The 23468-nt window shown below is 43.8% G+C and overlaps 1 protein-coding gene across 1 annotated transcript; it reads left to right on the top strand.

The window, feature by feature from the left end:
• The first annotated feature begins 1521 nt into the window (after nt 1-1521).
• mboat1 (membrane bound O-acyltransferase domain containing 1) lies at nt 1522-21475 on the top strand. The gene is made up of 13 exons (XM_056286258.1): nt 1522-1675; nt 2334-2479; nt 2683-2760; nt 6002-6097; nt 10620-10675; nt 11016-11070; nt 13970-14162; nt 14264-14456; nt 14748-14851; nt 15583-15647; nt 16704-16836; nt 17313-17464; nt 21004-21475. Exons 1-13 carry the CDS (start codon nt 1586-1588, stop codon nt 21179-21181), a joined length of 1539 nt encoding a protein of 512 aa, XP_056142233.1. The 5' UTR covers nt 1522-1585; the 3' UTR covers nt 21182-21475.
• The last annotated feature ends 1993 nt before the right edge of the window (nt 21476-23468 follow it).

Genomic DNA, 23468 nt, shown 5'->3' with positions numbered 1-23468 from the left:
ATATCAATTGACCCATTATCCCATAATTTCCTGGCATTGTACAAATGTCAGTCTGGTTTTTGACTGTAATGTAATCTTGAACAATCATGTTTAAGCATTTGTGCAGACATGCTTCTTCCAGCACAGGAAAATCACAAGCCACTAAAATCTTGAAAACTTTTATTCACTCCTTTATCATGACCTGTTTGGATTACTATGACTGTTTCCTCTTGGAATCGGTTGAAAGTCTTTCGTTTGCCACCAGCTTGTTCAAAATAAAGCTGCTAGGTTTTTAACTCGTACAAAGAAATGTACACACATTACTCTGATTCTTGCACGATTTTACTGGCTGCCTGTTATCTTCAGAGCTTCCTTTAAGATTTTATTGATTATTATTCAAAACATAGGTCAGGTCTGTAACACATTTTTCTTTTTATCAGAAATGATGAGGATAATTTTGATGTCTTGTAAATTATTTTACATCTATCTATATGTAATCCTGTTTTCCTGCTCTATCTCATCCCGCTGCCTGTTCTTGTGGGGTGTTCTTCTATTTTATTTTGTCTTATTCTACTCTGGGAGCCACTTTTTAAACACTGTTGTAGTAAAGTGCGACTGAAAGGGGTGGGTGGGTCTGGGTGGGTCTTTCCCCCCACGGGTGGGTGGGTCTTTGCCCCCCACAAAAGGTGGACATTTTTACTATCGATACAACATACTTTGCAGTAAATTAAAACTTGTTGTGGAAGGGTTGCCAAATGGATTATTTCCGATTTAAAACCATCATTTGGCAGCGACAGTGGGCCTCATTCATCAATCGTTCGTACTTACAAAGTTGTTCTTACACACCCATGGCATTTTTTTTTAGCTCTCAAGTTTGTCTTGACAGGCGTATAAGCAAAGCATGATTCCTTCCCCTTAACATCTATGGTCTACATCTCGCAACCAGTAATCACCCCGGCTTGCAAAGACATCAATGTTGGCCAATTGTTGTCTAAAGTCGGGGGTTACCCAGGCTCAGTTTTGGTCTCTGAGACAAACTTCAGGGCTAAAAAATAAGAACAAATGTGAACGTATGTACGAGCGATTGTCAGGTAACTTCTGCTCGGTTCCACTGAGACCCCAACCCTCGTAGCTACGCCCATGTCATATAATTCTGCGACGCTGTCAACGTGTCCGTTGTCTGCACATACTCTGCCCACAGAATAACGCCGCAGAGTATTACCTATGGCTTATGGCTGGAGATCTTAAAAACAAGGGTTTTCTCTTCTTCTTTTGCGAACTGTAACAAAGTTTTTACGTGGTGGTAATTCTGCGAGTTTTAAATAAGGGCGGGCCCTCCTGACACGGCTGTCATGCTGAACGAATAGGAACCGACTCTCATCGAAACCCCGGACTGGTTTGGCTCATCGTGAACCCCCTCTGACAATTACACGACTGCTTCTCGTTGGCGCATGGCGAGAAGACGCTGGTGATGTATTTCTAGTCGCCCGGGGGGAGAGAGCGAGCGAGAGAGCCAGAGAGAGAGCGAGCGAGAGAGGGAGAGAGCGAGAGCGAGAGGCCGGTGGAGAAATACCGACAGTCTAAACAAAACAGATGAGAATGCAGGATGGGCGACCGAGCGGACGCTGCGTTTAAAACAACTGGATCCAAATGGTTGTTACCTGTCAGCCAGTTCTTTGGGTTTCCTCTGGACCAGGTGAGTTTTTGCGTGCAAAGTGGCCAAAGCTGGAGATCCTTGTGAGAAAGTCGTTATTTTCTCATGCGGGTCTCTTTAAAAAACAACACCGTGCTGTTGTCAACGCCGCCGTTGTCATCTCCCATGCATTTGAGTCGACACATCTGGTCCCGTCTCCGCCGGCTCACTCTCACTTTAGTGCGATAGGACTTGCTTCTAGTCCGTTGTTGTTGTCGGACTATATTTTAAAAGGGGAACTTTTCAAAGAAAGCTACCTTAGTACAGCGGAACTATTCATGTGAATTACATTCAAGCCCCCCCTTCTCTTTTTTGTCATGAGAAATCATCTCCAATGCTAAAAGGCCAACATGTGTTGGCCTTTTAGCCTTAGTTACATTTGTTTATGCCTTAGTTACATTTGAGTCCACCCCCCATGACAAGTCTTTGCTTCTTTAAGGGTATTCAAACGCCATTCACCCCCCCCCAAGATCCCCCACTGCCGGGTCATACAATTAACTTGACTCTGCTTGACATCCTACTGTGTTTATAAACGCAGCATAATTATCATGCCTAAGGTTGCAAGTTGTAAACCTGTTGCAAGTTGTAAACCTGTCTCTCACCTCCCCTCTCCTCACCTCCCCTTTGCTCCTTCTCATATTATTTTTCTGATCTCCTACAGGTGAATTTTTTAGCCTGCCAGGTGTTTGCCCTCGGCGCTGCCTTTTGGTTTCGTCTCTACCTCAGCCCCAGCCATGCCAGTCCCCTGGTCAGACATGCTGTGGCCACTCTGTTTGGCATTTCCTTTCTCATCTTCTGCTTTGGCTGGTAGGACATCATGTGAGGCAGTGTTTAAAAAAAAAAGAGTTAAAATTCAGTCCTCTATTCAGTTTAAAGTGTCCTCTGTATATTTTTGCTCATTAAAAAAAGAAAAGAAAAAGGCCTGGATGATGAGACGTGTTTCGCTGAATGTAATTGAGGTTGGGGCCTTTACAATGCATGACAATGACAGCGTGTGTCCTCTCCTCCAGGTACTCAGCCCATATCCTGATCCTGGTGCTTGCAAGCTACTTCATCATTATGAAAACTGACATCAGAAACATACACAGGTGGGTGTTGAGCGTGATCGAATGGAGTAACTAATTTATCCTAGATGTGTTTATATGTTGTTGTTTTGTTTTTAATGCTGGGTAGGTGATGGTTATGTTATTCTAGCATGGGAGGACTCTGGGATTTGTTCATACACTATGAAATGCTCTGTGATATAGTTTTTTTTAAATGCAAGGAAATCTCATTAAGTTCTTTTAATACTAGCTTGACAGGACACTTGGTAAGGATGAAGAATATTTGACTGCAGTTCATAGTTTTGGAGTTGCTACAGTGGTTATTTCTCTGGACAAGATCGACCTGTTTGCCTTTCTTCCTGTGGACAAGATGATGACAACACAACTGGGTGTTGTTTCTAGAGGGTCTGGCTGGTGGTGCAATACTAGTTTGTCACTGTCTTCAAGATAAACTTGTCCAACAAGCTCGGGAAAGAAACTTATGTCTTAGGCGGCTTATTAGGCTTACACAGACAGTAATAATGGTGAAGACACTACCTTTTTTAAGATTATTTTTTGGCATTTTTTCCACCTTTATTTGATAGCGATAGTCGAGAGAGAGAGAGAGACAGGAAAGGCAGGGGAGAGAGAGAGAGACATACAGCAAAGGGCCCGGGCCGGATTCGAACCCAGGCTGCTGCGGTAAGGACTCAGCCTTATGTGGTACACGTTCTACCAGGTGAGCCACCGGGTACCCGAAAACACTATCTTTGTAACTTTTTTTGAAAAGTTTAAACTGCTGTTTTGAAACCCCCTTACCCCCGAAATACTACTTTCTGCTACTTTGTGCCTGCAAAATTCTCGAATACTTTTTATTCATACCTTGGTCTTTTCTACTCAGTAGCATGCACACTGACACAAATTTACACACATGGATAGACATATACAAAGAATACAATCTGCTCAACGGTCTCGAATGTTAACACAGGAGCAGGGCTGTGGAGTGGACTGAAATACCTTGGCTGAAAACATGAAACCTACAAAGCGTGTCAGGCCAATGGTAGCTAGGCTAGTTCATTAGATACTGCAGCTGTTGATTATTAGATGAACTGTGTACACTTGTGTGTGCATGCGTGCATGCGTGAATTGCTTATGTGGTTGTGAGTCTTCACACCAGCAGAAATGTGCACCGCGTGTATTGCTATACTTTGAAAAACTGTGTGTACTTGTTATACATGTACACACGTATTCACGTTTGCTTTGTGTGTGATTGTACAGTGTATGGGCAAACATGCTGGCTTATCTGTGTCGTAGTGGCTTTTTCTACTTTTTAATTAGAATGACTTCAGTATGTGGTTGGCTGAGTTTCCAGGGTGTTGCTGCTCTAGTGGAGAGACTTTTCTGATAAAAAGATAAAAAGCTCGAATTGTTTTGTACAGGTGGACAGATTGTGCAGAGTGTAAACTGTCCCCCAGGTTAAACATACATCACACAGCACTTCACCACCGACAGGTAAAAGACCATCATGGGTAAAGTTTAAATGCAATGCAAGCACGTACATACATACATATATATGTTTATATATATATATATATATATATATATATATATATATATGTTTATATATATATATATATGTTTTTATATATATACACTACCGTTCAAAAGTTTGGGATCACCCAAACAATTTTGTGTTTTCCATGAAAAGTCACACTTATTCACCACCATATGTTGTGAAATGAATAGAAAATAGAGTCAAGACATTGACAAGGTTAGAAATAATGATTTGTATTTGAAATAAGATTTTTTTTACATCAAACTTTGCTTTCGTCAAAGAATCCTCCATTTGCAGCAATTACAGCATTGCAGACCTTTGGCATTCTAGCTGTTAATTTGTTGAGGTAATCTGGAGAAATTGCACCCCACGCTTCCAGAAGCAGCTCCCACAAGTTGGATTGGTTGGATGGGCACTTCTTTGAGCAGATTGAGTTTCTGGAGCATCACATTTGTGGGGTCAATTAAACGCTCAAAATGGCCAGAAAAAGAGAACTTTCATCTGAAACTCGACAGTCTATTCTTGTTCTTAGAAATGAAGGCTATTCCATGCGAGAAATTGCTAAGAAATTGAAGATTTCCTACACCGGTGTGTACTACTCCCTTCAGAGGACAGCACAAACAGGCTCTAACAGGTACTATTTAATGAAGATGCCAGTTGGGGACCTGTGAGGCGTCTGTTTCTCAAACTAGAGACTCTAATGTACTTATCTTCTTGCTCAGTTGTGCAACGCGGCCTCCCACTTCTTTTTCTACTCTGGTTAGAGCCTGTTTGTGCTGTCCTCTGAAGGGAGTAGTACACACCGGTGTAGGAAATCTTCAATTTCTTAGCAATTTCTCGCATGGAATAGCCTTCATTTCTAAGAACAAGAATAGACCGTCGAGTTTCAGATGAAAGTTCTCTTTTTCTGGCCATTTTGAGCGTTTAATTGACCCCACAAATGTGATGCTCCAGAAACTCAATCTGCTCAAAGAAGTGCCCATCCAACCAATCCAACTTGTGGGAGCTGCTTCTGGAAGCGTGGGGTGCAATTTCTCCAGATTACCTCAACAAATTAACAGCTAGAATGCCAAAGGTCTGCAATGCTGTAATTGCTGCAAATGGAGGATTCTTTGACGAAAGCAAAGTTTGATGTAAAAAAAATCTTATTTCAAATACAAATCATTATTTCTAACCTTGTCAATGTCTTGACTCTATTTTCTATTCATTTCACAACATATGGTGGTGAATAAGTGTGACTTTTCATGGAAAACACAAAATTGTTTGGGTGATCCCAAACTTTTGAACGGTAGTGTATTCTTCCTAATCAGTTGTGAAGCCAGTATGTTGCAAGACATTAGTGAGCTTGAATCGACAAACCAGAAGGTCAGCCTTTCTCTGTGCCCTCTTATTCTGGTATTCATTTAAGATGATTAAAGCATATTTTACCTGCTTTGGACCATGAGATTAAAGATGGCATCTGGGTGACGCCATCATTTGACCTACAGTGCAAAAGAGAAATATGAGGGTTCATTTTTTTTTCCAGTCCAGGAACTGCATGGTGGAATAGGCTAATGCATCTTGATTTTCATTGCAGTTAAGTCAAACACATTTGTGTAACCTTTTTGAATTAGTATCTCGGCTGGGCTAATGGTCCAAATCCGCAGGTGCCATCGCATATCTGTGCTGTCTGATCCTGTCCATAAATATCACATAGTCATCTTGTTGGTGACATATCTGATGGGTTTGCCTTATTTTGTGTTCTTCATACAGATATTCAATGGTGATGGCTATGGGCTATCTGACAGTGTGTCAGGTCAGTCGAGTCTTTATCTTCAACTATGGAATACTGTCCACAGATTTCTCCGGGTAAGAAAAAGACCAATCAATTATCTTTTTAATTATTTTAGTCCCCCCCCTTTTCTTTTTTCTTTCCCTGTCACACCTCTTTGCAGTGTGTTTAAAGTTGTGTTATCACTTAAATGTTTCCTAACAGGTGCCCTACCTGCTCAAACAGTCACCAGCACCACAGCCCTGTGTAAATATCACCCACTGATTAAAACGCAAGGCTTTGGGCCGTGAGCAGTTATTACTGCCAGGCTATATAACTGATCCCACTCTGCTTGTTAGCATTCACCTGCTGTGTTTATTACAGTCGTAGTAGTATCACTTTTGAAAGAGTTGCCACTTCCCCCATCGGTGTTTTTCTCTTTGATTGAATGATGCACAATTATTTTGCAATTAAGCATTCATAATTCATGCGTTTTTCATTCCCAAAACAAAACTGTATCTGCAAAATGGCAGTATTTTGCAAGCAAATTTTGAAACAAAGCCAAATGCTCCATTGGGGGGCTATCTGGGTGGCGTAGTGGTCTATTCCGTTGCCTACCAACATGGGGATCGGCAGTTCGAATCCCCGTGTTACCTCCGGCTTGGTCAGGTGTCCCTACTGACACAACTGGCCGTGTCTACGGATGGGAAGCCAGATGTGGGTATGTGTCCTGGTCGCTGCAATAGTGCCTCCTCTGGTTGGTTGGGGCGCTTGTTCGGGGAAGGGCATCTGGGAGGAATAGCGTGATCCTGCCACATGCTATATCCGCCTCGTGAAACTCCTCACTGTCAGGTGAAAAGAAGCGGCTGGCAACTCCACATGTATCAGAGAAGGCATGTGGTAGTCTGCAGCCCTCCGCGGATCAGCAGAGGGGGTGGAGCAGCGACTGGGACAGCTTGGAAGAGGGGTAATTTGTCAAGTACAATTGGGGTGACAAAAGGGGGGCAAAATACTCCATTGGGGTACACAGAAAAGGATTAGTGAGTTTGCTGGATAACAGTGAAAAGGGATCTGTTACATCCTGGTGGTATTTATTTTGAAGTTGTGAAACCAAACTTGATATGGAGGTCTAAGAATATGATGTGGTCATATGTGTTAGACAGTTCATGTCATTACCCTGCCCCTGGGTCATTGTTTTTGGTACCATTAGTTCGTGTGTCTGGCTGGCTGCATGCAGCAAATGATGTGACATTCTCAGGAAAGATGGGCAATGATCTCTAGATGAGCCAGTGAAGTTTTGGAAGTAATTGGATCAAGCTCACGAAAAAGGTCAAAATTGTTTCTTTGGCCATAATTTGTGTCAGAAATGATTTATTTCAAATTGACAGCCAAAAGGTTTGACTTTCTGTTTCAAAAATGTATTCTCATCCATTGCTATATTGAGGAATGCATTTTTTTGGAGATTCGTTCGTGGTCAGATTTACGGGACATTGTTTATGTTGGGCACCACTTGATTTTGAAGTTATCTGGCTAGCTTTCAAACCTGCTATGTGAAATAGCCACCAGTAGTATTCTACATTTATTTTGATGGCATGCATCAAAATAACTGTAGCAGGCAGGGTGATAACACTGTTTTGAAATGGTGGTTAGTAGGTGAGAATAATAGCCTTATACCTTTGTTGAACCTCCCAGCCATTTAGCTGACACTATCTGGTGACTGTGGTTATTGATCTGTTCCAGTGGTTTAGATGAAATTTTTACATTATGGGCATCCGGGTAGCGTAGCGGTCTATTCCATTGCATACCAACATGGCGATCATTGGTTCGAATCCCTGTGTTACCTCTGGCTTGGTCTGGCAACCCTACAGACACAATTGACCTTTCGCAAAGTACCGCTCCAGAATGGTGCTTGTCCAATCCTACCTTAGCAACGGTCCGTCAAGCTTTCAAACACACAACAAAATGCTGAAACGGTGTGCTTATGGGATCTGCAAATCGGATACTAGATATCTGAAAAGTTTGGAGGGGGTGTAATTTTCTTTCCCTTCCTGAAACCCAGAATGCAAGAAGCGCAATGTCGGCAATAGATTTCGCAGTATAGCAGACCCCATGGCCAGCTTAATCCATCCAAAATCAACAAAAATACCTGCCTGCTCCAAGCTAAGCTTGCTACTAGCTATTATTGATAGCTAATACAGCTAACATATTATTACTGTTACTTTTACCCACACAATGCGCTGATTTCTTCCTTCATGTTTTGGTGTTTTCCGGCTACTTCCTGGATAGTTCTGAAATGCGTGACGGGCATAGCAACAGTAACTAAGGGGGGCGGGACTTTGCGAAAAGTCAATTGGCCATTCCTGTGGTGTCCTGGTCGCTGCACTAGCACCTGCTCTGGTCGGTCGGGGCGCCTGTTCAAGGGGGAGGGGGAACTGGGGGAAAAAGCGTGACCTCCCACACGCTATGTCCTCCTGGTGAAACGCCTCACTGTCAGGTGAAAATAAGCGGCTGGCGACTCCACATGTATCGGAGGAAGCATGTGGTAGTCTGCAGGGGAGCGGTGAGGCGACCGCGACAGCTCGGAGAGTGGGCTAATTGGCCAAATGCAATTGAGGAGAAGAAAGGGGGGAAAATTCCACCCCCTCCAAAAAAAATAAATTTGTACATTACATTTTGAACATAGATTCAATATTCAAATTTGATTAAGTGGCGATGGCGTTTTTATCCACAGTTGGCACGTTAGCTGTTAACAACTGACACTGCTGAGTTCTCATTGTTGAAAATGTTCAAAAACCCACCGAGGAACCACTTTTCAAATTTGTACAAGTGAATTAAGGAAATTGAAACAGCTGGCAGCTCAGTTCAACTCTGTGGTTCTCGTGACGAGCAGCCAGGCCCCTGAGTCAGCCTCAGATGGATTAAATATTAAATTGGAAAACAAATGGTTTTCGTGGCTTTTACAGTGGATAGGTGAATGGTGGCGAATCACGGTGATGTTGTTTGTATGTGGTTTTGCTTTCACTGCAGGAAACAATTGAAATAATTTTTTTCAATCATTTCACATCTAGCTTAGTATACAGGTGTGTGTGTGTGTGTGTGTGTGTGTGTGTGTGTGTGTGTGTGTGTGTGTGTTTGAGTGACTGGTGAGGTATGTTCATATAACAAGCACTGAAGGGAACATTTTATATTCATCCATGTTGGGGCTTGGGGTCAGGCGCATCCCATTTGTTGTTGCCCCTATTGTACCTGGGACTATAGTCGCTGTCCGAGAAATGATGACTAGTTGCCTCGCAATCTCTGGTCTTGAAACCGTCATCATGAAGGACTCAGTAGTACATCAAGTGAAGGTAAAAACCACTCAGACTGCTGATGAATGTCTCCCACTTCCAACAAGTGGCTGCCTGATGGGCTCTGAAAGCATCCTGGCTCGAGTGTTTTTGTGATCCATGCTCGCTCCAATTATCTTTCCACATGCCTAGCTAGGCTCAGTCAGTCAAGAAACCTCATAGCTTTAGAGAAAAATATAAAGTTTAAGTTTTGAACATCTTCATTCCCCCCCCTCTCCAGCCACAGATGCAGTGGGAGTGAGTATGGTCCATGTGAAGGGGACTCGCAGGGGGCTGAACACTGAGTTGTTCAACTTTATGTTGTACCTTAAACTATTCCATGTTTTTCATAATATGTTTTCTTTCTTTTTCTTTCAAATTTCTTCCTTTTCAATCCTCTCAGAATTGCACTTAGGTATAGGCTAGCTAAGCATGAGTGAGTTAGTGAGTGAGTGAGTGAGTGAGTGAGTGAGTGAGTGAGTGAGTGAGTGAGTGAGTGAGTGAGTGAGTGGGTCTATGAATTCCTGTGCATCTTTGCAAAAGAAGTACACTTTTGGTGAAGTAATCAGTAACTGACAAAACTAGGTTTGGTTGTGAGAAAATATTTTGAAAACTTGCGAGCCAGCACAAAATGTTAGACAAACACTGAGATAGGCTTAAGAGGGATCTGTGGTAAAGTGCAGTGGAGTGCACATATTCAGCCTGGAACCCTGAAAATGTTGCTCTGATGCCAACCGCCAACCCTTTATTGACCTGGCACTGCCAGCCACACGGCCGGCCTCTCTGCCTGGGCAGGGGATGCTGTGCACACAATGGAGCCCTCTCACACACACAAACCTGCATGTGTGTGTGTGATAGAACCAGTGAGAGAGAGAGACAGAGAGAGAGAGAGAGGGTGACACACACACACACACAGACACACACACAGACACACACACAGACACACACACAGACACACACACACACACACACACACACTCCTAAGACAGAGAGGTCTCTATTTGTGAATGAAACTAGAGCAGAGAGAGGTGAAACTAGACCACGTTCTCTGTTCAGACTTACAGTATGAGACTTTCCTGTCTCTTCTGTCCTCTGTGTCCAGGACCTTTTAACACCCATTTACTGGGACAGTTGTTCAATAAATATAAATAGAAAGAGAGAGAGAATTTTTTGCTACAAAACCCCGATATTATCTAAATGTGGTTAGAGGAATATGTATTTCCCACTGGCATTTATGATTTCTCTACTTGCTCTCGAGGTCTATATTCATAAAAATGTTATTCTCTTCCCCCAGACCTCTGATGATAGTAACGCAGAAGATCACCACACTGGCTTTCCAGCTACACGATGGTAAGAAAGACAAGAGAGGCACATACCATATTGTAATTGGTAAGAAACGGCAACGCATACAACCATCCCAACCATCCCAGTTATGCAAAGATTTAGGATGTTTCAAATTCAATGGCCCCAGATGTCACGTGCTGCTCAGATTGCCGATAAGACAGGAAGTCATCTGAGAGAAAGAGAGAACGAAGACAGGATGGGGTGATTAGATGGACAGGCTTTTGGATTGTGCAAGAGGGATGAATGAATGGATAACAGATTAATCTAATCATTTTGTCTTCTATCCAATGGAGATATATGTTTGAAAGGGTAACTTAGTGACGACTTTTCATGCTTTCCCCCCCAGGCGTGTGTAAAAAGCCCAAGGAACTTACCCCTGACCAGAGACGTCTAGCTGTACAGTAAGTATTTGCTGTGGTTAAGTCGTACCCAGGAACTACACATTCTTCTTTAAGGTGTTTCATTTTGTGGCTTAAACTCATAAAACCTTGTCAGTATGGAATTTGCAGGTCAGCAAGGGATCGTTTATTGATCAGGACCTAATGTGTGTGTGTTTGCATGTGTTTTGTGAAAGAATGAATGAATGAACTGCATCTGGATCCAAATCCTTTTCTTTTTCTCCAGCCACCAAAGACGGTGATGAGGATTTGCAACCATTGTGAATAGTTTGCATGTTGAAGAACATGACAGACATGATTTAATTTGATTTAATTTAATTAAAGATTTAATTTTTTTTTACACTAGTTGGAGATAAAACAACCTGTACTGTGCATGTCATTTCTGAAAAGAAAACTCATACAAGTTTCAGTGTTATAATGTTTCTCATTGCTTAGGTTTTGCTCTTTGGAAACCTTGGTTGCCCCCCCCCCCCTTTTCCTTCCCAATTGTACCTGGCCAATCACACCGCTCTCCGAGCCATCCCGGTTACTGCTCCACCCCCTTTGCCAACCCGGGGAGAGCTGCAGACTACCGCATGCCTCCTCTGATACATGTGGAGTCGCCAGCTGCTTCTTTTCACCTGACAGTGATGAGTTTCACCAGGGGGACGTAGAAGATCATGCTATTGCTATGATCATGTTATTTGTTTCGCCTTGTGTTTTTAAACGACACAGGCCGTAGAGTTTGTGTATGTGAGCAAGCTGCCCGGCCACTATGCAAGAAAAAGTGACATGTGGATACGGCCGCAGTGTAATCAGCAAATTTGGGAGAAATAATCAGTCGTATTGTTAAGATTAATAGTCATCCCACAGCTTTTGGTTACTAGAAAATCAAGCAATTATGAATGATATTTAAATTCACGGGATGTTAAATATCATGTTAGGCCAACGGTAACGTTGATGGTAGCAAGTGCTGGTTGACAACACTGCTGCAATAGTGGCTCACTAGTCAGGAACGTCATCCATTCATCAGTCTGTTTGACTTGTTGAGTGACAACCGATTTTTATGCACGTGGTTAGCCTGGCATGCGCTGAAATGATTAAATCTATTGGAACAGTTAACATAGAGACCCATTCGGCCGTGTTACTGTGCAAAGCCTGTGTGCTATTCAGAGGCTGTGATTCATTCCAACGTGGTAATACTGGAAATGGTCATGTTAGGTGCAGGAAAATAACTTGGTAGTTTCTGGGGACCATTCCACTGCTGTCGACAATCCATTATCTGCATACCGACTAAGGTCTGTCACTGGTCTGCTTAATGTCAATAGTCTCAAACGGCCCATGTCAAATTTTTTTGTAATACACGTGTGGATAAGTTAATCGTTGTAAATCACATTTCAGTGGCTTTATGCATATGAAATAGGTAGTGATTGTACAGAAAACGGCTTGTGTTCTATTGTAACAGGTTTCTGAAATTCAGATTTGACCAGAAATGTAAAGCGCTTTGAGTGGCTGTTGCAGCTAGAAAAGCGCTATATAAAATGCAACTTGATTGATTCCCTCCAGTTCCCCCTCCCCCTGAACAGGCGCCCCAACTGAGCAAAGGAGGCGCTAGTGCAGCGACCAGGACACATACCCACATCCGGCTTCCCACCCGCAGACATGGCCAATTGTGTCTGTGGGGACACCCGACCAAGCCGGAGGTAACACGGGGATTCGAACCGGCGATCCCCGTGTTGGTAGGTGACGGAATAGACCGCTACGCTACCGGATGACCCAACCTTGGTTGCTTTAGAAGGGTATTCTAATTTTCTCCCGAATGCTGACCTCTATTGCCCCCCCCCCCAAGAAACAACAAAAAACGCCAAAACGCTGAGCTGGCTCAGCTCTTGTGTGTTTTTTGAATATGGAAATTTGGGTGGCAGAAAGTTGACTATTGAAATGTCTTGATGTATGCTCAATAATCCAGTTCACCTGTAAAGTTCATCTGGACGCAACGTTTTTTGAGGGAAACATTTCATCACTCATCTAAGTGACCTCTTCAATCTGACTGCAGGTATCCCCACCCTTATAAACAACACGGTGGCATCACGACCGGATGGTAGTTTATATATACTTCCCTTTTTCTCCCCAATTGTACCTGGCCATTTACCCCACTCTTTTAAGCCATCCTGGTCACTGCTCCACCCCCTCTGCCGATCCAGGGAGGGCTGCAGACTACCACATGCCCCCTCCGATACATGTGGAGTCACCAGGCGCTTCTTTACACCTGACAGTGAGGAGTTTCGCCAGGGGGACGTAGCGCATGGGAGGATCACGCTATTCCCCCAGTTCCCCCTCCCCCCCGAACAGGTGCCCCAACCGGCCAGATGTAGTGCACTAGTGCAGTGACCAGGACACATACCCACATCCGGCTTCCCACCCACAGACAGCCAATTGTGTCTGTAGGTGGGCCCGACCAAACCGGAGGTAACACGGGGATTCGAACGGGTGATACCTGTGTTGGTAGGTAACGGAATAGACCGCTATGCTACCCAGATGCCCACAGTCAGTTAGTTTGACAGACCGCGTCTGCTCCTCTGTCAGCCACGCCCCCTCTCTCTGCTTGCAGCCGAGGCTAAACCACGCCCTCCTACCGCAGCGATTTACCAGTTTATTTGCATATACTAGAGCGGGGAAGTGAGATCCAATCACAAGTGGTCAGTCGAGATGCATTCTAATGCCAGGTGTGAACTGACGTACTTTGAGCTGTCCACTTGTGATCGGATCACCCAAGATGCATGTTAATACCAGGTGTAAACCATGGCATGCTTTTTGGAGACATCGTATTTAACTTAACCTTAAGTGTTTGCTCATAGCTCTACTCACAACAAATCAGTTGTCTTTAGTTTTCAGTGAGTTTGAGTGTTTGTTCATTCCACAGCGAGAGGCCCTCTCTCATCGAGTACCTGAGCTACAACCTGAACTTCCTGAGTGTTTTGGTGGGGCCCTGCAGTAACTACAAGGACTTTATTGACTTCGTAGAGGGAAAACACATCCTCAGACGGCTCAGACAGCACTCAGGGACCTGCAACGGACAGAGCAGTTACGACAAGGCTGCCTTGCCATCGCCTTTGGTATACCACTTAAATTTATTATGATGATAGTACAACTTAACCGAAATCCATCTCGAATTGTTGTTTAGGAACCCATGAGTTATAACCTCATTTCTCCTTAGAGTGCAGTCTGTCGCAAGCTGCTGGTCTGCTGCTGCTGCATGCTGTTCTTCCTCACTGTAACCAGGTCCTTGCCGATCACATATAATGTCGACTCCCACTTTGTCAGCCATGCCCCCTTCCTCACCAGGCTCACCTACGCTTTCTTCTCCATACAAGCAGCAAGGCCCAAATTCTATTTTGCATGGACTCTAGGTGAGCACCGCTTAACTGATGGGTTGGGATAAATTGTGTGCTTGGAATGTAACCTAGTTTAAGGGTTGTTCTAACTAGATCAGCGAGTGACACAAGTCACGAGAGTTGATTGTATCCATCGTGCTACAAAGCACGCCTGGCAACCCCATCCAACAGGAAACTAGGAACAAGGCGGGGTACCAAATAGACATTCCTGTCATAGTTTTGAAGGGGAGTGACATAAGGAACACATGAGAGCTGTTGACAATAAAAGGACAGTTTGGTTTGTACCTGCTTCCTCTTTTCTGCCAGCTGATGCCATCAACAACGCTGCAGGTTATGGTTTTATGGGGATTGATGAGAACGGAAAGGCATCCTGGGACCTCATCTGCAACCTCAACATCTGGGGGATTGAGGTACATTAAAAAATAAAAACCAGTCTCCTCATGCACATAATTTTTAACTAGTTAAACAGAAAGAGAATTGTATGTTTCGTGTCGTATTTAACAATGTGAATTCACGTTTCAGGATTTTTGGATATCTGTTTAAAATCTATCTGTATCTATATCTGTTTAAAATCAGGGCGGCACAGTGGTTAGCACGGTCGCCTCACAGCAAGAAGGTCCTGGGTTCGAGCCTCGGGGTAGTCTAACCTTGGGGGGTCGTCCCGGGTCATCCTGTGCGTGGAGTTTGCATGTTCTCCCCGTGTCTGCGTGGGTTTCCTCCGGGTGCTCCGGTTTCCTCCCACAGTCTAAAGACATGTAGGTCAGGTGAATCGGCATTACTAAATTGTCCCTAGGTGTGTGTGTGAGTGTGTTTGTGTGTCGGCTCTGTGATGGTTCGGTGGCCTGTCCAGGGTGTCTCCCCTGCCTGCCACCCAGTGACTGCTGGGATAGGCTCCAGTGTTCCGCAACCCCGATTGGGATAAGCGGCTTGGATAATGAATGAATGAATGAATGTTTAAAATCTTGAGGCATTGGTGATTAGGGACACTATTTTGATATCCTTTTAATTAAGTCATTGTGACTAAGTATTGTACTCTGAGGAAAGAATGTCTACCCTAAACTAGAGTGGCTGCGGATGGTGACGCCTCTGTCACTTTTGAAATGGATTGTTTCTTATGAATGCTGCCACCCATCTTTTTCAGACAGCAACCAGCTTTAAAACATTCATTGACAACTGGAATATTCAAACGGGCGTTTGGCTCAAAACGTAAGATGAACTTCCACTTGCGAGCACGCACACACACACACACACACACACACACACACACACACACACACACACACACACACACACACACACACACACACACACACACACACACACTATTAGAAATGTCTTATCATCGTTCATCATTATCAACATTCATGACTTCTCCTTTCCCTTCAAAGAAAGTTGAATCAGTTCATCTGGGCATAACGTTTATTGACAGATACATTTCATCACTCATCTCAGTGACCTCTTCAGTCTCAACTGACTGCAGGTATCCCTTCCCCTTATAAACAATATAGCTGCGTAATGACCGAAATCAACAACCAGTTTCATATGAAAATATTGCCATGACCATTATTAGAGTTTCAATGGCCATATTTACTAGTTCACAGAGGATTTGGGAATGTTTGCAATCACAGCATTGTAAGATGGTGACATGTACTCTTAGGCCCCCTCCTTTCTCGGTTTAGTGAACGACCGTCCTTGAACCGGGGGGGGGGGGGCGCTAAAAAAGTACATCTGTCACCATCTTACAATGCTGTGATTTCAAACATTCCCAAATCCTCTGTGAATAGTACACATGGCCATTGTAAGTCTAGTTAATGGTCACGCCCATATTTGCATATGAAACTGGTCGTTGGTTTCGGTCGTTATGCAGCTGTTTTGTTAAAAGGAGGGTGATACCTGCAGTCAGTTGAGACTGAAGAGGTCGCTGAGATGAGTGTTGAAATGTTTCTCTCAATAAACGTTGTGTCCAGATGAACTGATTCAACCTTCCTTGATTTTCTTACCTGGGTTATTGAGCATGCATCAAGACATCTCCTTTCTCTTCTACTCAACTGTGCCCCCCCCCACATTCTCTCTCTACTATTCTCTTCCACCTCATCTCCACCTTCCCCACTTGAAACAGTAGAAAAGACCCGATTGCTTTGTGCTATCCTAGATAACAGGACTCAGTGCTACCTACATATTTTATATCCAAGTGTGAACTTTGTTGAATAAACTCACTTCTGTAATCTGAGAAAACACATCTCCTCTCCTTGCCTCTCTCAGTGTGTGTTATGACCGGGCCCCCCGTTATCGTGTGGCGTTGACTTTTGTCCTGTCTGCTTTGTGGCATGGTGTTTATCCAGGATACTACTTCACTTTCATAACTGCTATCCCCATCACTATGGCAGCACGCGCTGTGAGTACTCGTCTCTTTGGCACCCACAGTGAAACTCCAACTAAAACCAGCTTACATCTGGAAATGGATTTTACTTTCGGCCAATAGGAAAAGCACTTGAGTCACATGAATTCAGTTACGTGCTAAATCAGATGACATGTGAGGCTAATTCCTGTTTGAAAACTATGAATGTAAGACATTGTTTACTTTATGCATCAAAGACCCAGACAAAATTGGCACATCACACAATAGTTTAAAATAGGTGAATACAGGGAATTACAGTTGCATTGTTTTAGGTTAAGTAGGGTCAGTTGTAATATTAACAGTTTAGTTCAAAGCTACTGTGTTTTATTACTATAATTAACTGGCCAGTGTTATAACAATTTCCTTTTATCTGGTTTAATTGCCTTTCAGAGAGTTCCTAAATCATAACCCCCCCTCCCTCCCTCCTGTCTCTCTCTCTCTCTCTCTCTCTCTCTTTCTCGTTCTCTCATCAGGTACGCAAATCATTCCGCCACCACTTCCTGTTTTCCAGAGAGGTGAAACTGTTCTATGACATCATAACATGGGCAGCCACTCAGCTAGCTATCTGCTACACTGTCATGCCTTTTCTACTGCTGGCAGTAGAACCTACGTTGGTCTATTACAGGTGTGTCATATCTGCCTCTTATTTGTATTTGCCCTCAGCACAAACGTTGATGATGAGTAGTGACAGAACCAGTGCACAAATCTCGATTGTCACCTCCGGACTGATTTCCATAAGCCCTCATTAAACAGTAGGCTATACACAGTACAACTCTGTTTACCATGCTCCAGGTTGAGTGAGCAGACAGAAACCTGGCTTGGAGCATCATCAGGCTACACTATGATAAATCATTTGGCCTGTTTTGCATGCCGCAGGTTTCACTTGATATCTAATGCAGTGAGTTTGTGATTGTGGGCTAGGTACTAGATCTATCAAGTTGGTACCCTTATTCAGTGGTGTTTCAGCGAGTTGGCCCCAAAACATGTATTCCAGTGTCTGTGAAACAACCTGTGTGACCGATCTGTGCTAAACAACTGCATGACTAACATCTTCCCAAAACCCACCCATTATTCACCCAGCATGCACCCAACACCCGCTTGCACAACACAGCAATGCAACTGTTCAACTACAAGTCAAAGTGAGTGAAAGAGAGGAGTGTCAGGATGAGTTTGTATGTGCGCTTGTACAGACTTGCGCAGATAGGCAACAGTTTGCGGTAAACTAAGCATGGTTTAGGAAAGTGACGGAAGAGCGATTGGGTTAGTCCTGGCTAGATTTGAACACTGGTTTAGGTGATGGGTGAATGTTTTCCAAAGGCCATCATTCATCTATTCTATACTTAATGACTGCCAAGTTATTGAAAGTGCTACAAACAAATTGAACACCAGTGAATCATCTCTTATCAACCCAAACCTTATGAAACTTGTAGCCCTGCCTTGAATACTCTTTACTCATCCACAACCACCGGCTGATCTGAAGTAGCCGTGAGAGCCATAGGCAAATTTGCTTTGACCAAATTGTTTAAAATACCGGGAACTCTGAAGAAATCAAAGGTTTCACTCAAAAGGTTATGAGGTAAGGAATCGAAAGGTTAACAAGGTAGAAGAACACAACACGAACATCTTTTCACTTACACTTTGCTTTTTTTTTTATCCCCCCCCCCTTTTACTCCCCAATTGTACTTAGCCAATTACCTTATTTTCCAAGCTGTCCCGGTCTCTGCTCCACCCCCTCTGCCAATCCGGGGAGGGCTGCAGACCACCACATGCCTCCTCCGATACATGTGGAGTCACCAGCTACTTCTTTTCACCTGACAGTGAGGCCTTTCACCAGGGGGACGTAGCGCGTGGGAGGATCATGCTATTCCCTCAGTTGCCCCCCCAAACAGGTGCCCCGACCGACCAGAGGAGGTGCCAGTGCGGCGACCAGGACACATACCCACATCCGGCTTCCCACCTGCAGACACGGCCAATTAATTGTGTCTGTAGGGACGCCCGGCCAAGCTGGAGGTAACACGGTGACTCGAACTGGCGATGCCTGTACTGGCAGTCAACCGAATACACCACTACGCAACCCAGACGCCCCAATTTGCCTTTTAAATTGGGTGTCAAGTCATTCTTCTTTGCTCTAAACACTTGGAAAAACACCAGAAGTTGGGCTTTATGCACTACTGCGCTAATTGCCCACGTTCTCCCTCAGTAACTTCACAGTCTGTGCTGTCAAGTTACTGGTAAACATCCTAAGCTGCGAGCTGGAACTATCCATGCTAATTAGATAAGCGTCCCCAAAAATGTTAACTTCCCCACCGTGCTTGTATAGAGCTGATGGGGTACTCCATAATGGCTGCAGCTCTGGAGCGTTGTCTCGCCTTACCATATTTCCAGTTTCCAATCAGGAAGGCTAACATCCATTCAGTGGTCTGTCATTTCAGTTCCAGTATATGAAATATCTGTCTGGTTGCAGTCCTAACTCTCTTTTTCTTATCTGTATGCAGCTTTCCTTGTGTGGTCTACTCACTCTTAAGTTGCTCCAAGGCTGCCACCCTCCTCTTTGCTAAATAGAGCCTCAACAAATTTAAATTAATTGCAGCAGAATACCCTCTTTGTCTTCTTCTTCCTAAAAGTGTCCACTTTCCTTGAAGCTGACAACCAATTTTTCGAAGCTAACAACCAATTTTTCAAGTTTGTCTGCAAGACACGCATGTCCTCTCTTTCTCCCTCTTTGTACTTCTCATCCACTGCTTCCCTCTTTCATTTGATTAACAGTTTCAGTCCCGCTGTCACCTGGAAATGATCAGTGTTCAAAAATTATACCCCCCACCTTTTACTAGCATTTTGAGAGTTCTTTTTAAAATCAGGCTAGCGAGAACAATTTTGAGCTGGCCCATATTTATGCACTCTTAATTCTTTACAAAAACATCCCATAATCAGACATACAACCTAGATGGCATATTGCTACAAAATTCCTCTGCAGGCTGTTAATATACCACTGAGCTGACTGTTATCCACCCAGAGGAAGGGACCAAATGTTGTTTGCAGTTGAAGGCATGTCGAGTAAATCTGTTGTTGAGTTTTACAGATAGATTCACAGTAGCTCTATCCACACATCACAACACAGCACTTTTTCTTACTGCTTTTCAGTGCACTGTATTGTTTTTACTAGAGGTCTCAATGGAGCTACAATATAGCTAATGTCAAAACAGAGCAATATTCAATTAGGGCTGGAGAACTGAAGGAGATCCATAATAATCTACTTCGTTTCTTCTCTCATATATATGAGAAGAAAAGAAGTATATATATATATATATATATATATATATATATGTATATGTATATATATATATATAATATGGGTGGCGCAGTGGTTAGCACGGTCGCCTCACAGCAAGAAGGTCCTGGGTTCGAGCCCCAGGGTAGTCCAACCTTGGTGGGTTGTCCCGGGTCGTCCTCTGTGTGGAGTTTGCATGTTCTCCCCGTGTCTGCGTGAGTTTCCTCTGGGTGCTCCAGTTTCCTCCCACAGTCCAAAGACATATAGGTCAGGTGAATCGGCCGTACTAAATTTATTCCTAGGTGTGAATGTGTGTGTGTGTGTGTGGGTGGGCCCTGTGATGGCCTGGTGGCCTGTACAGGGTGTCTCCCCGCCTGCTGCCCAGTGACTGGTGGGATAGGCCCCCCACATCCCGCGACTCTGGTTGGGATAAGCAGCTTGGATAATGGATGGATGGATATATATATATATAAGTTTGTTAAAAGAAACACTGAATGGTAGGGAACGTGCTCAACAAATAAGGGGCAAAATAATCCCGTGAGTCAAGTAAATTCTTTGAGACAGTACAAGCCTGTTTCATGCCATAAGCAAACATCAGCTGTCAATCTTATTGTTGTGTTATTGTTGACAGCCGATGATTGCTTATGGCATGAAACAGGCTTGTACTGTCTCAAAGAATTTACTTGAATCACTGGATTATATGTGTATAATATATATATATATATATATATATATATATATATATATATAATTGTGTGTGTGTGTGTGTGTATTGCCTATTATAACATAAGTCGAAGTGTTTGCTGATTTCCGACTTCACTTTTCTCGTGCTAATCACTTCAGGTCACATGACTACCAAAGTTTCCAAAGTCTTTCTTTTTCCTTCTCTTTCCCAGTTCCATGTACTTCCATGTGCACATCATCAGCATTCTGTCCGCAATCACCCTGCATCAGAAACACAAACCCAAGGACCTCTCGGCCACTGCCAAACATTTTTCTTCGTCCTCCTCTCCTTCTGTGGACTCGTCCCAGTGCCAGGCTGCTCACTCTAACAACAACATTAAGGGTGACTGAAAACGCCTCTCCTCTTTCACCATCATCCACCCCCGGACCCTGAGTCCACAGTGTTCCTCGCAAACAAACCCCTAAAGGGCATTCAGTAAACTCAAAACAGGACGCCTTCGTATTATTTATTTTTCTATGACAGGACAGAGGAAAAAGTGACGTGAACGCAGGGGAGGGAAACAACAATTACGACACAACAGGATGTAGGAGTGGAACCAATGCCATTGGACGTATATGATATATATGATGCGATATATGTGCCATTAACATGCTGAAAAAGTGAGACTGGGTGTAGCCAGTACTACAAGTTCAGCAGATAAGACTGGAGAGAGAAACATAAAATGAGGGGACCATCTCTGCGACCACCACTTGCATCTCTCTCTATCGCTCTCTCTCTCCCTCTCTCCCTCCATTTCTCCATCCCTGTCTAAATACCAGCATGCCCGTCTCAACAACAATGCCACTTCATAAAGAGAGAATGCGAACCCTCTTACTCTCCTTTCACTGATCTGTCCTGGCTAACGTTGGGACCTCTGCCAGCAGAGACAGACTCACTAACGCACGGAAACACATGAGCCACAAACACAGGGGCATGCACACTCCATGCTAACACGTGCATGCGTAGTCACATACGTGCGTGCATAAACTTGCACTGGCAAGCAAATATGCACATACTTTTCCCTCTCTCCCACACACATACACACATGCATTCACACTGGTGGTACACAAAGCAGCCTTGTGTGAACACAACAAAAGGCAGTGCGTAGAGGAGAGAGGGCTTGTGTGCCTGCAGTGCTCACCATGCCCATTGATATTTCGGTGTGTGTCTCTGTGTGGGCGCAAACGTGCATAAGCAATTTTATTTTTATTTCTCTTTATTTTATTTCAGTTTATCCCCAGACAGCTACCCATCCAAACTGTCCACTGAAATGAATCGATATTAAATTTCTTTAGGTGGGGCGGCAGCTGTTGAAATAAGTCCATTTAATGGACTGTATAGTACCAGTTGGACTCTGGAAACAGGGATATTACTAATGAACTAATAATGATTGTTTAAATGAACGAATAGACTGACCTGTGTGGAAGTTACAAGTCGTCAGCAGGACGACTAAAACAAACTAAATTATGGTTTGCTTTCACTCGTGCCCATTGGTGTCCCCTTTTCAATGAAACCAAACACCTATTGTGCAGTTTGCAAAATAAGTCACATTTTGCAAACTGCACACATTTGGTAGCTGTGATATAAGCTGAAAGTAAAGGTTATCCTCCTTTTTTTCTTTCTTTTTTTTAATGGAGAAAGGGCAAATCCACCAGCAAAACAAGATCTCTTTCCTCCCAACCGTGAAGCAGCACGGAGGTGAGCGGTGACACGGCTCACATTATGTAATGTACTTGTCATGTAAATGGCGCTGGACACCAGATCTCATGATGAAGAGTAGACGAAATCAAAACGTGTGCTTGTACTGAAAAGATGCAGCTGCTCTGCTTGTGAAGGAAAGACTTCCATATGCTAAAAGTGTATGAATTTTGACTAAAACGGCAGAATATATATTAAATAGCTCTAGGTGTGAGCCTTGTGCAGTGTTGATAGGAGAACAGGTTTTCCCAGCAATGGTACGACCCTGTAGGAGCTGTCGGAGGGCGGCAGCAGAGTGATTTAGCAGAGACATCTGCTGGTTGTTTAGACGCCTTCAATCCCACTGAACACAGCCATGAAAGCAAGCCTGGTGGCGCAGACTGGAGCTGCACAGTGATGAGCGGCGTCTTCCTAATGTTAACACGTAGCGTTCGATTATATTTTCCCCACTGACTGAACACCTTTTCAAAAATGATGACTTGTTTGTTTTTGCATGCTTTTACAATTGTACACGAGACACTTTTCACTTTTTGCAAATGTGTGTGTGCTGGGTTGGGGGGGGGTGTAAGGAGCCCAAGTTCATGGTCAGACCTCTTATTGGCCCTAATGTGTATTGTAATGATGTTCTCCAAGATGTGAAATGTGGTTTTGTAATAGGCCTGAAGTTGTGAAATGAACCACGCTCTGGCCTGGTCAAATGTCATTTGTCGGGTCTCATGTCATCTGTATTTCGGCACTCTGGGTGTGTTCATCAGCACTGCTGGGTTTTTGCTGAACTGAAACAAACGGGTCATGCAGAGGTTGTGGTGTGACGGTATCCTTCACTACTGAATCCGCCAGAGATGGGGTATGATTTGGCCCTGCACAGGAGACTCCCGTCTCTTGGCACGTTGTTTTAAAGAAGGAATTAGTGAGAAGCCATTTTCTTTTAGCCTCATC

This window comes from Lampris incognitus, chromosome 9 (assembly GCF_029633865.1).
Source record: "Lampris incognitus isolate fLamInc1 chromosome 9, fLamInc1.hap2, whole genome shotgun sequence".
NCBI classification, from domain to species: Eukaryota; Metazoa; Chordata; class Actinopteri; order Lampriformes; family Lampridae; genus Lampris; species Lampris incognitus.
Note: the sequence above shows the minus strand (reverse complement) of the source record. Positions and strands in the feature narration are given on the sequence as shown.

Bases quoted from the DNA above. Each gene is read 5' to 3' on its own strand.
- mboat1 (XM_056286258.1), top strand. From the start codon at position 1,586: ATGGGCGACCGAGCGGACGCTGCGTTTAAAACAACTGGATCCAAATGG. The intron at 1,676-2,333 runs GTGAGTTTTTGC...GATCTCCTACAG, and splicing joins TTGGGTTTCCTCTGGACCAG to GTGAATTTTTTAGCCTGCCA. The intron at 17,465-21,003 runs GTGTGTCATATC...TCTCTTTCCCAG, and splicing joins CCTACGTTGGTCTATTACAG to TTCCATGTACTTCCATGTGC.